We start from the raw sequence: 15,673 nt of genomic DNA, 5'->3' as shown, positions 1-15,673 counted from the left end.
GCCCAGACCCGCGGGCGGCGAGTTCCCGGTAAGTGCGGTCCCGAGAGCGGAGCGCGCCCAGGAGGCGTGGAGAGGGGGGCTGGGCGCCGGGGACGTCTGGGTCCCGCGCCCAATGGCTGGAGGGCGGCCGAGCGCCGCCCGCCCGCCCCCTCTCCCCTCCCCCCGGCGCTCCCCTCCCCCTCCCCCGCCCGCCGCTTTCCCCCGCCCCCGCCCCGGCGCCAACTCCGCGGCGCCTCCTTAAAAAGCGCGCGGGAGTTGTAAGGGGGGGCCGGAGCGAGCCGGAGTGAACGAGAGCGCAGGGTAAAGGGGGCGGGCGGGGGGCCCGGGCTCCACCTTAAAAGCGGGCGCGTGGGGGTGGGAGGGAGGAAGGCGGGCGGCGGGGAGGAGGGAGGGAGGGAAGGAAGGGGGGCCGGAGTGTCCCGGGCGCAGGGCGCGCGTGCGGCGGCGGCGGCGGCGGGGAGGGGCCGGCCGCGCCGCGCTCCCCTCCTCCCTCCTCGCATCCCCGGCCCCGCGCGCGCCCAGCAGAAGCGGGTCTGTGTGTGCGTGCGTGCGAGTGAGTGAGTGTGTGCATATTTTTTTTCTCTTTTCTTTCTCTCACTGTTTTTTCTCTCTCGCTCCCTCGCTCTTTTTTTTTTTTTTTTTTTTTTTTTTGCAAAGAAACAGCAGCGCCGCCGCCGCTCCGCCGAGGCGCTGCGCCCCCCGGGGGGGGAGGCGGAGGAGGCGGGCAGCGGCGGAGGGAGGAGAGCCGGGGAGGGGGGCGCCGCGCTGGGAGGGAGGCAGCGCGCACGGTGCAGCCGGGCCGGGCGGGAGGCATGGCGGGGCCCCCGGCCCTACCCCCGCCAGAGACGGCGGCGGCCGCCACCACGGCGGCCGCCGCCTCGTCGTCCACCGCTTCCCCGCACTACCAAGAGTGGATTCTGGACACCATCGACTCGCTGCGCTCGCGCAAGGCGCGGCCGGACCTGGAGCGCATCTGCCGGATGGTGCGGCGGCGGCACGGCCCGGAGCCGGAGCGCACGCGCGCCGAGCTCGAGAAACTGATCCAGCAGCGCGCCGTGCTCCGGGTCAGCTACAAGGGGAGCATCTCGTACCGCAACGCGGCGCGCGTCCAGCCGCCCCGGCGCGGAGCCACCCCGCCGGCCCCGCCGCGCGCCCCCCGCGGGGGCCCCGCCGCCGCCGCCGCGCCGCCGCCCACACCCGCCCCGCCGCCACCGCCCGCGCCCGTCGCTGCCGCCGCCCCGGCCCGGGCGCCCCGCGCGGCCGCCGCCGCCACAGCGCCCCCCTCGCCCGGCCCCGCGCAGCCGGGCCCCCGCGCGCAGCGGGCCGCGCCCCTGGCCGCGCCGCCGCCCGCGCCCGCCGCTCCCCCGGCAGTGGCGCCCCCGGCCGGCCCTCGCCGCGCCCCCCCGCCCGCCGTCGCCGCCCGGGAGCCGCCGCTGCCGCCGCCGCCACAGCCGCCGGCGCCGCCACAGCAGCAGCAGCCGCCGCCGCCGCAGCCACAGCCGCCGCCGGAGGGGGGCGCGGCGCGGGCCGGCGGCCCGGCGCGGCCCGTGAGCCTGCGGGAAGTCGTGCGCTACCTCGGGGGCAGCGGCGGTGCCGGCGGCCGCCTGACCCGTGGCCGCGTGCAGGGGCTGCTGGAGGAAGAGGCGGCAGCGCGGGGCCGCCTGGAGCGCACTCGCCTCGGAGCACTTGCATTGCCCCGCGGGGACAGGCCCGGACGGGCACCGCCGTCCGCCAGCGCCCGCGCGTCGCGGAGCAAGGTGAGCGCGCCGAGGAGCCGGGACGCTGCGCGGTGGGCAGGTGCGGGCGAAGTTGGTGGAGGGGGCGCGAGTCCCGGGTGGAACTGGGCGGCGGGTGGCCGGGGGTTTTGCGCGCGTTCCCTGTGGGCTCGGCGCGTGGTGACCTTGGCAAGTGGTTTAATCTTGCCGAGCCTCAGTTTCCTCGGATGTAAATGCCACTTGATCACAGTAGCGACCCCTTGGGGTTGTTGAGCGACTTTAGTGAGATTTGGCTAGTGAAGGCTTCATTAACACAAAGCCTGGCACGGAGTGACTGCGTAAAAGTTAGTCCGTATTGTTATTAAAGGTGGCATTGGGTACACGACTTGGCCTGGGATCCCAGGATCTGGGTCCAGGATTAGAGCAGCTGCTATGCTTCTCTCCCTGGCCCCAGAGAGGTGGAGAAGAGCGAGTGCTTGAGAAAGAAGAGGAAGAGGAAGATGATGAAGAGGAAGATGATGATGATGATGTGTCTGAGGGCTCAGAAGTGCCCGAGAGTGACCGTCCTGCGGGTGCCCAGCACCACCAGGTTAATGGCGAGAGGGGCCCTCAGACTGCCAAGGAGAGGGTCAAGGAGTGGACGCCCTGTGGACCCCATCAGGGCCAGGATGAAGTGCGGGGATCTGTACCTGGCAGTGGCAGCCGCCAGGTGTTCTCCATGGCCGCCATGAATAAGGAAGGGGGATCAGGTAAGGACTGCTGGGAGTGTGTTCGCTGGTTAGAGAGGAACCCCAGTCCCAAGACAATGCCACAGGACCGTCCTTTTTCTTTCCTAGCCTCTGTTGCCACCGGGCCAGATTCCCCATCCCCTGTGCCTTTGCCCCCAGGAAAACCAGCCCTACCTGGGGCCGACGGGACCCCCTTTGGCTGTCCGTAAGTTGGGGCACTTGAGGCATGGGGGTAGTGCCCAGGTGTATGTAACAACTAGAGGGGCATCAGTGTTTACTGGTACCCTCTGTTTTGATGCAGTCCCGGACGCAAGGAGAAGCCGACTGACCCCGTGGAGTGGACAGTGATGGACGTGGTGGAGTACTTCACGGAGGCAGGCTTCCCGGAGCAGGCCACAGCTTTCCAAGAACAGGTGAGTTCCCAGCCCAGGACTTTATACACATATGCACAGAGGACCATGGCAGGGATAGGCTCTGATCCTCCCTGTCTCTGTCCCTCCCAGGAAATCGACGGCAAGTCTTTGTTGCTCATGCAACGCACAGACGTGCTCACCGGTCTGTCTATCCGCTTGGGCCCCGCCCTGAAAATCTATGAGCATCATATCAAGGTGCTTCAGCAAGGCCACTTTGAGGATGATGACCCCGATGGCTTTTTGGGCTGAGCACCCAGCCTTGCCCTACCCCTACCCACTCCAACCCCCATCTTGCCCAAGACCCCCAGAGTCCATGAGCTGGATGGGGACACCCTCAGCCCTCATAACAGACTCCAGTGAGGGGGGCGCCCTTCTCTGCTCTCTCTCCCCTTTGTCTCAAACACACCTGCCCCCCAACACATGCCCTGCTCTACGGTAGTAGAGTATGGGGGGGGACTGGGCCTGCTCATTCACCCCAAAGGCCAACCCTCCCCTCAACCCAGGACATTTTTGAAAAAAAATAGGGGGGCCTCCCATCTCCCCAAGATTCAGTTCAGCCAGATGTTTCTTATATAAATGTTTTGTTCTGCCTGTTCATTTTGGTGGGTGGTCTTTCCTTCCTCCCCCACCACCCATGCCTGCTCCCAGCCTGCTGCCCCTGGCCTCCAGCCCCTGGGGAGCATCTGGGGTGGGTCCCTGGGTCTTCTCCTCTCCTCTCCCTTCTGTCGATCATTGCTCCAGCTGGCTGTATTGCTTTTTAATATTGCACCGAAGGTTTTTTAAATAAAATTTTAAAAAAAGAAAAGGGGGAAAAAAAAGAGTCCATTTTATGAATGGAGTTGGGGAGGGGTGTTGAAGAGCCTCCTAGGTGCACTTAAGCAGTTTGGGGAGGAGAAAAAGTAGTGATCTGGCTGTCTGGACCGTGCTCTAGTCATTGCTCAGGATAGCGTTCACCTAGCACACTGGACTCTGGCTTTGATTCCTTAGCACTGCAGAGAGAAGGGAGAAGGAGTAATCGCTGTAGGAGAATGGGAATATTTGCTTTATCTTCTGTCATTTCCCCATTCTCAGAACTTCCCAGCATACACAGTAGGTGCTCAAATATTTGTAGAGTGACTGTTAACTCCATGTTTTATGAGCATTTTCTTGATTGTCCCCACAGCAGTCCCATGAGGCAGAGAGCTCATAAAAACCCACTTTATAGGAGAGCCATCTAGCTCAACACAGCAAAAGATGCTCATGGTAACATGGGGGAGATCTGACACCTGTTGACTTTTTTTTAGTGGGGGTGCTGTACTTGGGATTGAGTCCAGGGGTGCTTTACCACCGAGCTACACCCCCTGCCCTTTTTTTATTCTTTATTTTTTATTTTTTTTTAATTTATTTTTGAGGCAGGGTCTCATTTAAGTTGCCCAAGCTGGCTTTGAACTTGCAATCCTCGTGCTTCAGCCTTCCCAGTCACTGGGATTACAGGCGTGCACCACCTCACCCAACTACCTGTTGCCTTCTTTACCTAGAACCTTTAAATGTAATTAATGTATGTGGCTTCGTAGCTAATGTTCTATACTGCCGGCCTTTGCTTGCGGTAAAGAATCCAGTCTACAAGTGTTAGGGGCAGAGATCTGTGCTGGGACCAGGGTATGAACAGAAGCCACCGGCCATCAGATGAGGTGATGGAACAGGGAAAATCTTCCAAGCAAAGATTTTTTTATTGTTAGTAGGGACTTGTGATGTAGTAGTTGTCACTACCACTAAGTTCATGTGCTGTTTCTCAGCTCCATTCGTTTAAAAAAAAAAAAGCCAGGGAGTCACAGGGGTGGAGCCTGAGCATCCCTCTCTGGGTTGGGACACGCGTTAGAGACCCCTCCTCCCTAGAAAACCAGCTGCTAGAGAAAAAGGTGCTGATCCTCGGCCACACCCCCAGGATGTAGCCGCCCCAGCGCGGGCCTGGGTCTCCGCCCTCGGCGGGTCCCTCCTCCCCAGTGCCAGGTGCCGGGAGCGCGCGGATGCGCGTGGCCCCGCGGGTGCGCAGCGCGGAGCCGGCGGAGCAGCGCGCCTGGCCCGCGTGTTGAAATTCAAACGAGGCGAACTCCGCCCGCCCGGCGCGGAGCCGGCCGAGAGGTCGAGGCAGGGCCGAGTTAAAGGCGGCCGCGCTCCCGGTCCAGGCAAGTCCCAGGCTTCCTGGGCTCCTTGGGCGGGATTGAGCCCGCCGCCAACGTGAGCTGCGGAGACTTAAAGAGTGCGGACCCCGCCCCCGGCCCCTGATGGCTTCCGAGCAGTGGTTCGTGGGGCCGCTCCCCCTGGGCCCTGGAGAAACACAGCCCTTGGACGACTTGGAACCCGGGACGCAGCCCTGCAGAGATCCCTCGTGGTCAACGCCGCCCGGCAGGCCTGAGGACCCACCCGAGCTGGAGCCAGAGGATGCCCAGGGGCAGTTGCTGGAGGTCCCTGCCTCCATGCCTTCCCCCGAGCCTCCAGCCCCTGACCGGGGGCCTACACCAGCTCGCCTACCCCTGGACGCTATGTTCAGCCCCATCACGGAACAGCTCCGCTACCTGCTTAAGAAGGCAGATGACTTCCAAAGCTACTTGCTCTACAGGTGATCCTGGATGGGGTCCTAGGTCCCCAGGCTTAGGGAGATGGGAGATGCTCCAAATCAAAGACAGGGTAGGCAGCCCCCACCAGGGTCACAAACTCAAAAGTATCAGGAGCCAAATGGAGAAAGTCAGTGAAGCTGGTTGATCAGGCATACATTTCTGAGAGTGAAGAGACCATAGGACTGGGGCTGGTGACTGCTAAGACTGCCCAGAGGTTGCCAAGTCCCTGGAACTTTTTCTCCCTATTTTTAAATGAACTCTGGGGCAGCTAAACAAAACCCAATTGAGGCAGATGTGGCCCCTGGGTTACCAGCTTGAGACCCTAGAGGATAATGTGATTCCCAGACCAGGGGAAAAGGGACTCTGATTCTTAAGTGTCATTGCCCACTGGAATCCCCTGAGAGTCTTGTTGAAACCCTAAATTTCTGAGCTTCATCCTACAGGGAGTTTTGAGCAAAAGTCAGTTGAGGGACTCAGGTGTCAGCATTTAGCAAGTGCTCCTGAGAAAGGCCTGGCACTGGGAGGGGGGGGGGTATAACAAGGGCCAGGGATACAGGTGGGGAGTGAACAGGATGGGAGAAACTGGGGGCAGGGTGTGAGGGGTCCTAAAGGCCCCCTTCTCCCTTTAGCAGGGACCGAGTGCAGAAGGAACAGCTGGCAAAGGCCATGCCCACCTTCTTAAAGATGTGTGAGCCTTACTTCTTATACCTGGAGGCTGCAGCAAGGAGCATGCCCCCCATCTATGGAGCCCTGCAGGAGCTGGTTCGAAAGGGGGTGTGTGGGGCCGTTTTCCCAGTCCCTGTGCCTCTTTCTTCTGGAGGCCCCACACAGGCCTGGGGGTGAAGGGGTTGCTTCTGGCGGGCCCTCTCATTATGCCCATCCCCCTTCCGTGCAGCTGTTGGAGATCTCCCAACAGCTGACTCTACGCCTGGAACAGCTGGTCCTCATGTATGCCTCCTTTGGGTTCGTGGACCTGGAGGAGACTGACCCCCTGAGGTAAAAGAGGAGACAAGGGATGGGGACAATGGTGGAGCCAGGGTCCAGCCTCATGTGCCTTCCCGTGTCCTGCCAGCATCTCCTGCTTCTTCTGTGGAAGGTTCTCCATCAGCCCTTCCCACGAAGTGTCCATCTTCAGATACTGTACCCCAGCCGCCTACACCGCCAGCCGCTTCCCCCGGTACCTCTATAAGAAAATGCGCTGGAACCTGGAAACCACCCCAGAGCCCAGCAATCGAGGACAAGATCCCCATGTGGATTAGTGAGTCCCTTAATCAAAGTCCTCCTCTTCCTATGCTGAATGCCATATTGGGCCTTTGAACCAGTACCAAAGAGTGAAAACCCAGAAAACCAAGTAGCTTTGAAAGACCTCCCCACCCCACACTGGGGATGGAATCCAGGGCCTAGCACAGGCTAGGTTCTACCCCTGAGCTGCACCCCCCGCCCCTTTTTAGCCCCATCCTCCCATCAAAATAAAAGTAGAATTTTAAAGAGAGCCACATCCCTGAGAATTTCAGGGCAACTTTGATAAGTTTCAATCTCATCCTCAAAATTAAAGCCTTCCACAGAAAAGCTGGGAAATCATCACACTTAACTGCTGCTCTCTCTCCCCTCCCAGCTACTTCCTATGCTATCGAGATACATGGGAGGACACAGGCCAGAATCCAGCCAACTCGTGTCCCCAGATCCAGAAGCTGTGGTCCATCGGCCGATGGGTGCCCCTAGGGCCAGCTGAAGATGACCTTTATTCATGGTAGGAGCCAGGGCAGTGGCAAGGTGGAACTGGGGGGAAGGACAGGATCCCATCATCTAGGAAAGCCTCGACACTTTACTTCCCTTGGTAAACCGATAACATTTTATTGTGTCCCAAAAAGTGCTTTATGCAGACTCATGTAACAGCCCACTGAGATCTAAAGTAGTGGCCCCGTTTACAAGGAAGAAAACAGGTGTTCAGAGAGGTTAAGTTACCTGCCCAAGGACATACAGCAAGTAGTGATTGGCGGTCACCCCAGGGGAACCACTGCTCTAAGTTTCTCATCAACAAGGAAACAACTTTCCTCAGGATTCCCACCCCCCCACACACACCCGCAGCTGAAACAAAGCGAAAAGTGCTCCCAAGGGGCAGGGGGCGCTCACGTCCAGGCCTGTCTGTCCCTGGCCCCCTAGGATTTTGTGCCCGCAGCCTCCTGGGGACTACCAACAGCTGCTGACTATCGGCTTCGAGGAGCCGTCGCACATGCTGGCCACCGACCTGCTGGTGCAGATTCTCATGGGTCAGGCAGGCCCGGCCCGGCCCCCCAGCGCTGTCGGGCCTCCGGCGTGGACTGCGCAGGGGCCTTGAACCTGGGGAAGAAGGTGGGGGCTGGAGCTTGACAGTTCCAAACTCCCAGAGAGGGGCCAGGGGAGGGGCTCACTCCTTCTCCTAGCGCAGCCTGGCCTCGCCTTCCAAGGGGCCAGGCCGGGCTGGCCAGTCTGCACTAAGTCCAGCCCGGTCCGGCCGGCCGCGAAGCCGGGAGTGCAGACACACCAGTTTTGTGTTAAATAAAAGAAAGAAAGAGGTCGCAGGCTCAGCGTCCGCTCCGAGCGCCGCGCCCCTCCCCTTGGGGCGGGTAACCCCGCCCACTAGCGCCGCCTTCTGGGAAACGTAGTTTTTGGAAATAAAACTCTAGTCGACCCGTAGGCAAGGGGAGAGTTTGGCGCATGCGCAGAGGTGCACGTGAAGCAAACCGGGAAGTAGTGGTACCTGTCAACAACCGGAACCCAGAAAACCGCAAGTTTCGAGAGCCGGGAAATTCAACGCCTACTGGAGGAAGAGCCATAGGGCCACGCCCATCCACCCGTTTTGACCCGGAAAAGGTTTTTTTCTGGAGTAAAAGACTACATTTCCCGACGTACCCTAGGAAAAGTGCTGGCGCTCTGTTTCCGAAGGGCCCTGTCAGACTTTTTCTCCTCCAGGTTTTGGTTCTAGGAACCTGGCAGCTGACTGTTATTCGCCGAGTGTCTGGGGCGCGCGCGGAGTGTGACAGTCCCAGGGAATCCCAGCGTGGAATCTCTAAGCCCCACCCCATCCTTGGACTGGAAAAAAGATCCTGGGCTGAGAAAAGTGAAACTCACCTGTCCAGTGCAAGCAAGTGGCGGAGCCTGGACTCAGTCGCGTTCCTCCGATCGCAGCTGCTCCCCTGGGGACAGCTTTTGGATCCCTCAGCATTTTCAGAGTGGAGACCCGGATTTTGTGCTTTTGAGCAAAGCCCTGGTTTTCCTAATAATTCTTGGCACATGGTATGATCATCAACCCTCATTTACAAATGAGGAAAACGGACATGAGAGGTAAACTGAGTCGGGACTGGACACCAAGACCCTTGCTCTTCTAGAGACCATTTCTGGCTCCATCAAGGATTTTTTTAGTCCACAGTCGAGGTCTAAAGGACTTCGAGGGGGTTCTAAAGCTCCCCGATACTGATTTGAGTTAGCTCCTCTGAGTTTTCGTGCAGTTGTAAGATTTTTTATAGACTATCCCGGCCCAATAAAAATATAAAGTGAGCCACATGTGTCATTTTAAGTTTTCTCAGAGACACATTTTTAAAATAACAAGGGCTGGGGTGCAGCTGGGTGGCAAAGTGCATCCTCACATTGCATGAGGACCCAGGTTCCAGTCCCAGCACCACGAAAATAAAAACAAGAGGTCAGATTCATGTTAGTGATATTTTTATTTAACCAAATATATCAAAAATAGCATCTCTTGGGCTGGGGTTGTGGCTCAGTGGTAGAGCGCATGCCTAGCATGTGTGAGGCACTGGGTTCAATCCTCAGCACCATATTAAAAATAAATAAATAAAGCTATTTTTAAAACCTTTAAAAAATAGCATCTCAACATGTAATCCATGTAGGAAAATTAATGTTTCCTTCTGGGTGTGGGTGCTAAGTCTTTGAAATCTGATGTGTATTTAACACAGCACATCTCAATGCAGACAAGCCACGATCAGCTGTAGACCATCTCCAAGCCAAATTCACAATATCCTTACAAACTAAAGGTTTCTGCTGGGTGGCAGCAGTACTGGGAGAGGAAGGAAACAAGCTTGATTTCCTGGGTCCTGTTGCTCAGGAACTGTCTACACTCATGATCCTCAAAGTTTAGCAAGCATCAAAGCCGTGCGGAATGTTTCATCACTACGTCTGGCTGGGACCCAAGGATGTGCATTCTTTTTTAGTTTTCTGGTGCTGGGGATGGAACCCAGAGCCTAGCACATGCTAGGTAAGCACTCGATCACTGAGTGAATGGAATGTGCATTTCTAACACATCATTTAAGCATCAATGATCCAGCTGGACCAAACACCACACTTTGAGAACTACTGATCTATATCTGCATCATAGTTCTCAAATAGAGTTGCACCTAGAAATAATATTGAGAGCTTTAAGAATTTCTGATGTTAGCTGGCTGCAGATGCACATGCCTGTAATCCTAGAGATTCAATAGGCTGAGGCAGGAGGATCACAATTGCCAGACTGGGCAATTTTTTAAATATTTATTTTTTAGCTTTAGGTGGACACAATATCTTTATTTTATTTTTATGTGGTGCTGAGGATCAAACCAGTGCCTCACGCATGCCAGGCGAGCGCGCTACTACTTGAGCCATATTCCCAGCCCCCAGACTGGGCAATTTAGCAAGACACCATCTCAAATTTTTAAAAAACTTAGAAATGAAAGAAGTGTTGGGGTTGTAGTTCAGTGGTAGAGTACCCCGAGTTCAATCCCAACACCAAAAAAAGCAAAAAACTGATGTCATCCTTGGGAGTGTGTAACTCTGTGATAGAACACTTGCCTGTATGTGCAAGGCCCTGGGTTCCATCCCCAACACTGAAGAAAACAAACAAAAGCCCTTATATCAACAAACCCCACCCATTCCTATTCACTAGGCATAGGCCTCAGTTGGATTTAATGTGCAGGAAGTTACAGAACTTTCAGGCTACACATAAGCAGTCCTGTCCACTCTTTCCATGCTCAGTCCTTAGGAGGAGTGGTCCCAGGAGTTGAAAACAGGTTCTGAGTGTTTCCATTTCCCATCTTGGCAGCCCTGGGTCTCTGCTGCCTTCCTCTCCACATTTCCCAGAGTCATGGTCAAGCATGTAGTCAGTAGGTGCATGATGGGCACTAGAGGCCAGCCTTTCCTGGACTACTCTTGGGTGCCAATGCCTGTAAGCCTTTTCCATCTACCCATCCCCAGCCCTGCCACATGTGTGTGCACATGCGCGAGTATGACTGTGTGTGTGTGTGTGTGTGTGTGTGTTACTGAGGATTGAACCCAGGGGCTCTCTACCACTGAACTAAAGCCCAGCCTTTTTTTTTTTTCTTCACATTGAGACAGGGTCTAGTTGACCTTGAACTTGAGATGCTCCTGCCTCAATCTCCTGAGTACCCGGAATTCTAGGTTGTGCCACTGGGCCTGGCTCATCTATTTTATTTATCCATATTTTACTAGATATTTGCTGTCCCTATGCATGGGATAGAGTTGAGTAGATCCAAGAGTTTAAATCAATTCTAAAATATTCCCAAGCCTCACCTTCCCTGATCTCAGCTCTCTCTCTCTCTCTCTCTCTCTCTCTCTCTCTCTCTCTTTTTCCTTTGTGGTACTGGGGCTTGAACCCAGGGCCTCGTGCATGTGAGTCAAGCACTCTATCAACTGAGCTATATCCCCAGCCCTCAGCACACTTCTGAGGCCAAAAAAATATATTAACTGCATAGATACAGTGGAGCAGACATCTTAAGGAGTTCACTAACACTCCTGAACTCTACCTAGGGGAAAGAAATTAACCAGGGCTTGCAAATTGACAGCCACAGGCCTTATTGCAAACAGGTATTGCTTGCCACTCTTCTCCCTTCTGCACTCTTTTTTTTTTTTTTTTAAATATGGAGTCTTTTTTAAAAAAAAAAAAAGAGTGAGAGAGGAGAGAGAGTGAGAGAGAGAGAGAGAATTTTTAATATTTATTTTTTAGTTCTCGGCAGACACAACATCTTTGTTGGTATGTGGTGCTGAGGATCGAACCCAAGCCGCACGCATGCCAGGCGAGCGCGCTACCACTTGAGCCACATCCCCAGCCCCCTTCTGCACTCTTTTAAGAGCTTTTCTAAATAGTCACAATTCTTAAAAGTTCAATAGTTTTTTTTTTTTTTTTAATGTGATGCTGGGGCTCGAATCCAAGGCATCCCACATGCTAGGTAAGTGCTCTACCACTGAACTGCACTCTCAGTCCCTAGATTTCTTTTTAAATTACTGGGTTCCAGTTGGTTTTGTTTATCACTTTGTTTGAGACTGGGTCTCCCTCTCTTGCCTGGGCTGGTCTTGAACTCCTGGACTCAAGTGATCCTCCCTCCTGAGCCTCTGGAGTAACTGGGACCATGGGAGTGGGCCACTGCGACTGGCTTCCGGTTGCTTTCCTAAAACAGCAATTCTGACCCCACTCACGGACTTGCTCATTCATCAGAGACCCAGGGCTGCCAAGATGGGAATGGAAACACTCAGAACCTGTTTTAACTCCTGGGACCACTCCTCCTAAGGACTGAAGGATGATTACCAGGAACTGCTGAAGTCAAGGAAGAGCTTGGACCTTCATCGCTACTTTTTTTTTTTCCAGTTACCGTTTTCATCCTTAGAACAGGAACAGCCTCATACCATCTCCTCTGTCTAGCTGGCGCCCAGATCACAGCACACCGTGCCGTGTCACCAATAAAAGTTGAAGTCTATAACCGCCGCCCGTGAGCTAGTCAGAGTGCCACATTTTCAGCCTGCGCCGCCAGGGGGCAGTAGGACCCCGGCCGGGTGGGTTTGGCACAGGGAGGCGGAGAGGCTGGGAGGCAGGGAGGCTGGGAGGCGGACAGCTGGGCAGCCAAGTGGCCGGCAGCAGGGAGATAAGTGTGCATTCCGCATTCCGGCATTCCGGCCGACGCCTCCCGTGGCTTTCTCTGGCCTCTCTCCGACCGCTCCCGCCCCACCCCAGACGAAGAGGACTGAAAAGAAACCAGCTTGCACAGCCCAGGAAAAACGGGGCTTTATTGCGGAGGTGGGGGGTGGGGTGGGGGGGGACGGTGACCCCGGCCTTCTAACAATCGAAAGGTTAGTTCAGTTAGACTAAGAAGGGTTGAACAGTCACGGTTTGTAGATGGTGGTCAGTTTCCTAGTGGAGACTAAACCATTTTACAGAAGGGACTGGTCGGTTTCACAAAGTGAAAACAGAATGGGCTGGTTGATTTCAAGTTCACCAGTGCAGAGGGCTGACCCCTCTTAAAGCCTTCTGCTGAAGCTGGGGGGTCGGGAGGGTGGGCAGGGAAGTCCTGCTGGGCGTCGCTAACCCGGTCCTCCCACCGGTATGTTAATTCAAGCCAGGGGTCCCAGCCTATTCAAGCTTCAAGGTTTGCGCTCCTCCTGAGAAGAGAGGGACACACGAAGGCCACCCTGAGGGGACCCATGCACCGCATCCAGGCGTGGGGTGGGGCAATTGGAGCCCCAAGACCACCTCCTCCCTTTAACCCACCCACCCCACCCCCGCCTGGGCTGGGCTAGGCTAGGCTAGGATTTCAGGTCTTGGCCAGAGTAGTGTCCCAGGGGGAGGGGACAGGGGCGGGGATGCTCTTTTTCCCTCCCAGAGTCCGGGAGCCACAGGCGTGGTGGGAGGGGCGACAAGCACTTGGGGAAGGGGGTTCCCACCTGCTCCAGGCCGTTCTCCGAAGCCTTCCTGCGGGGGGGCCAGATCACTGCCAACTTTCCATTGCCCCTGCTCGCTGCGGGGGAAGGGACGCTCAGCCTGCTGGGCCCCCTCCTTTCACCAGCTGGAGGCGGCCAGGACGAAGGAGGCCGGCCGCACCCCTTAAACACATACAGGTGTTCACCCCCCTCCTTCCCTGGGAGGCCTCCACCCAGTCTAGGGATTCCGAAACTTGAGGAAGGCGAACCCAGAGTGGAGGCAGGAACCCGAAAACTCAGAGGGCGGATCCAAGAGCCCTAGAGAGCGGACAAGGTTTCCTGAAACGAGCCCCCACCGCCGAAACCCAAGTCGTGCGGATCTGGGAGTCATTCCCGGTGGGGGTGGAGCACAGGGAGTCGACAGCCCAGAGGAGTGGCCAGGGGACGGAGACTTGAGAAGGGTCCCAGGAATCTGGGGGCCTGAAAGGCGGAACCCCGAGAATCGGAGGGCCAGAGAAAGGGTCACAGGAGTGGGCGATTGTTGGGAGCCGCTGGAGCTGTGGGATCCCACGCGTCGCGGCTTACCCGTGAGGCTCGGCGCGGGTTCCTTGAACTCAGTGGTACCGTAGACGCTGCGCCTCTGGCGCTGCCACTCCCGCTCGCGCTCGCGCACTTCGCGCACCTCTTGCTCCAGCAGTGACGGTGCGATGGGTGGCGGGGCGCGGGCCAGCACTGGGCACCGGCCCTGCACGGCCGAGCGCTGCCGGCCTCCAGGCTCCGGCAGCCGCTGTGAGCCCGCGCTGCCCTCCGCGGCCGCCGAGGAGCTGTTTTCCGCGGCGGCCTCGAAGAAGCGCTTGAGCTCGCCCAGCGGCTGCGAGGGCGAACGGGCGCTCGGCTCGGGGGCCGCGGGGCGAGCCAGCGCCGCCTGCCGGTGAGCCTCCCGCTCGATGTCTCGTTGCATCTTTGCGCCCGCCCGCGCGCGCCCCAAGGCGCGCGGGAGCGCGGGGCCCGGACCTGGCCGACTGAGCACCGGTCGCACGCGCAGCTCGACCAGTTCCTGGCCTGCGCGGCTGGAGCTCAGGCCCCGGCTCCGTCGCAGGCTCTCCTCGCGTTCGCAGCTGCGGCGGATTTCGCGCTCGATGGGCGTCTCCATGAGCAGCTCCGCGGCGAGCCTTTGGGGTGCCTCCGGACTCAGTGGAAATCGCAACTGGGGGACTTCCGGGCCTGACCCGGAGGAGGAGGAGGAGGTCTCAGGGCCAGGAGCTGAACACTGCCCTGCGACCTCTGCGCTCTGCACTGCAGGCAGCCCAGGGTCGGCGCTACCTGGCCCCGGACTCACAGAGCCTGCAGCAGCGGACCGCCCGGGGCGCTCTGCGACCCGCTCGGCTGATGGTTGCAGGACTTCGCTCTCTTGCTCTGGAGCCCCAACGTCCTGCGCTGATGAGGGAAAGAGATCCTCGCCGCCCAGCCTGAAGACCTCAGTGTCCTGCTCTGCAGCAGGCTCCGGGGCTTCGCTGTCTGGCCCGGGGGGCTCGTGGCTTTGCTCTTCAGACGACCCCAGGGCTCTGCTCTCCCTCCCGGGGACCTCGGTGTCCAGGGTTAGGTGCAGCTTGGGAGCCTAAGTTCCCAGACTCTGGGTTTTGATGCCCAGAGCCAGGATACCGTGCCCTCTGAGGCACCTGTGGCCGCAGTCTCCGCCCGTGGTTCTAAGGCGTCGCCCGCGCCCGCAGCTTTCCGGACCCGCCTCTGGCCTCGGAGAACGGCCCCTGGGGGCAGGGCTGGGCACCGCCCCGGGCACCTGCCTGAAGGACTCCAGCTCCGCCCCGGCCCCGCCCTCGGGGCGGGGGCGCGTTGCCGGGGGACTGGATTTCTTGCCCTGGTCCTCTGGGGTCAGCTTAGGGCACAGAACTCCTCTAAAAAGCGTTACCTGGACCCCGCCGCTACCCAGGGAGTCACTCTGCGTGCCGGGTTCTCTCGCTGCCCGCACATTGGCTCTTTTTTCGTTCAATGTCCCCGGCAGAAAGCCGGGTTGGGCCTCTAAAACAGGAGTCTTCTTGTGGGGGTGTCCCCCTGATGGTCTTCCTTGTCCAAAAGGTGACTGCCGGCGGCCAGCGACGCCCCTGGCCTCTGGGCCAGCCCCTTACTTTCCACCCTTGCGGCGCGCAACTCTGGCCCGAGGGGGCGCCAGGATCCGCCTAAAGACGCGCGGGTCCGCCGGCTCCCTCCCAGCTCTGGCCTCAGCAAGGTTCGGAATGGTGCGCTGCTGCCCTCACCAAGCCCAGAAGCGGCTTCCCTTTCCCGCCCTGGAGAGTCCGCGCGGCGTAGGCGCCAAGAGCACTCCTACACTCAGGAAATAAGGAGAGCGCTCCCAGGGAGCCGCGAGCTGTGGCGGTTGAAGGACGGTCACCTTGGGCTCTGGCGGCGTTCAGTCTAGCTCCAGGGAGCAGCTCCCTTTGGAGCAAATTCTGTCATTCAAGGGCAGGATCACAGACTCCGCGCGTGTGCCACCCACCTGCAGGGATATTTTCCATTCTTCCCGCTGATCC

At 58.0% G+C, this 15,673-nt stretch overlaps 3 protein-coding genes across 6 annotated transcripts; 2 read left to right on the top strand and 1 right to left on the bottom strand.

Moving 5' to 3' along the window:
* The first annotated feature begins 227 nt into the window (after window positions 1-227).
* SAMD1 (sterile alpha motif domain containing 1) lies at window positions 228-3,418 on the top strand. 2 transcript variants are annotated; one of them, XM_081286803.1, is made up of 6 exons: window positions 228-300; window positions 658-1,757; window positions 2,170-2,464; window positions 2,552-2,648; window positions 2,745-2,856; window positions 2,947-3,418. In XM_081286803.1, exons 2-6 carry the CDS (start codon window positions 813-815, stop codon window positions 3,103-3,105), a joined length of 1,608 nt encoding a protein of 535 aa, XP_081142929.1. In that variant the 5' UTR covers window positions 228-300; window positions 658-812; the 3' UTR covers window positions 3,106-3,418. The 2 variants fall into 2 exon arrangements, with proteins under 2 accessions (XP_081142929.1, XP_081142928.1); XM_081286802.1 differs by lacking the exon at window positions 228-300 and having other exon boundaries at window positions 358-1,757.
* A 1,520-nt stretch (window positions 3,419-4,938) lies between these two features.
* LOC308644840 (UPF0575 protein C19orf67 homolog) lies at window positions 4,939-8,047 on the top strand. Of its 2 annotated transcripts, none has more exons than XM_081286531.1 (6): window positions 4,939-5,455; window positions 6,086-6,227; window positions 6,349-6,449; window positions 6,526-6,711; window positions 7,069-7,203; window positions 7,617-8,047. In XM_081286531.1, exons 1-6 carry the CDS (start codon window positions 5,121-5,123, stop codon window positions 7,789-7,791), a joined length of 1,074 nt encoding a protein of 357 aa, XP_081142657.1. In that variant the 5' UTR covers window positions 4,939-5,120; the 3' UTR covers window positions 7,792-8,047. The 2 variants fall into 2 exon arrangements, with proteins under 2 accessions (XP_081142657.1, XP_081142656.1); XM_081286530.1 differs by having other exon boundaries at window positions 6,083-6,227.
* A 4,432-nt stretch (window positions 8,048-12,479) lies between these two features.
* MISP3 (MISP family member 3) lies at window positions 12,480-15,419 on the bottom strand. 2 transcript variants are annotated; one of them, XR_014020783.1, is made up of 3 exons: window positions 13,713-15,419; window positions 13,152-13,310; window positions 12,480-12,869 (listed from the first exon to the last, which is right to left on the bottom strand). XR_014020783.1 is itself a non-coding variant. In XM_081283791.1 (3 exons), the coding sequence occupies exons 1-3, from the start codon at window positions 14,278-14,280 to the stop codon at window positions 12,852-12,854; spliced, it is 660 nt and encodes a 219-aa protein (XP_081139917.1). In that variant the 5' UTR covers window positions 14,281-15,393; the 3' UTR covers window positions 12,480-12,851. The 2 variants fall into 2 exon arrangements, 1 of the variants encoding a protein (XP_081139917.1); XM_081283791.1 differs by having other exon boundaries at window positions 13,152-13,225; window positions 13,713-15,393.
* Window positions 15,420-15,673: the final 254 nt, after the last annotated feature.

The sequence above is a fragment of the Spermophilus citellus genome (assembly GCF_964194105.1).
Source record: "Spermophilus citellus genome assembly, chromosome: 3".
Classification (NCBI taxonomy): Eukaryota; Metazoa; Chordata; class Mammalia; order Rodentia; family Sciuridae; genus Spermophilus; species Spermophilus citellus.
This window is presented reverse-complemented; position numbering and strand designations above follow the sequence as displayed.

What these genes read in the sequence shown, in the direction of transcription:
- SAMD1 (XM_081286803.1), top strand. Translation starts at nt 813, where the DNA reads ATGGCGGGGCCCCCGGCCCTACCCCCGCCAGAGACGGCGGCGGCCGCC. An exon ending in GAATAAGGAAGGGGGATCAG is followed by an intron (nt 2,465 to 2,551) that starts GTAAGGACTGCT and finishes TTTCTTTCCTAG; the next exon opens with CCTCTGTTGCCACCGGGCCA. An exon ending in CCACAGCTTTCCAAGAACAG is followed by an intron (nt 2,857 to 2,946) that starts GTGAGTTCCCAG and finishes TGTCCCTCCCAG; the next exon opens with GAAATCGACGGCAAGTCTTT.
- LOC308644840 (XM_081286530.1), top strand. Translation starts at nt 5,121, where the DNA reads ATGGCTTCCGAGCAGTGGTTCGTGGGGCCGCTCCCCCTGGGCCCTGGA. An exon ending in GAGGAGACTGACCCCCTGAG is followed by an intron (nt 6,450 to 6,525) that starts GTAAAAGAGGAG and finishes GTGTCCTGCCAG; the next exon opens with CATCTCCTGCTTCTTCTGTG. An exon ending in CAAGATCCCCATGTGGATTA is followed by an intron (nt 6,712 to 7,068) that starts GTGAGTCCCTTA and finishes CTCCCCTCCCAG; the next exon opens with CTACTTCCTATGCTATCGAG.
- MISP3 (XM_081283791.1), bottom strand. Translation starts at nt 14,280, where the DNA reads ATGGAGACGCCCATCGAGCGCGAAATCCGCCGCAGCTGCGAACGCGAG. An exon ending in ACCCGCGCCGAGCCTCACGG is followed by an intron (nt 13,226 to 13,712) that starts GTAAGCCGCGAC and finishes CTTCCCCCGCAG; the next exon opens with CGAGCAGGGGCAATGGAAAG.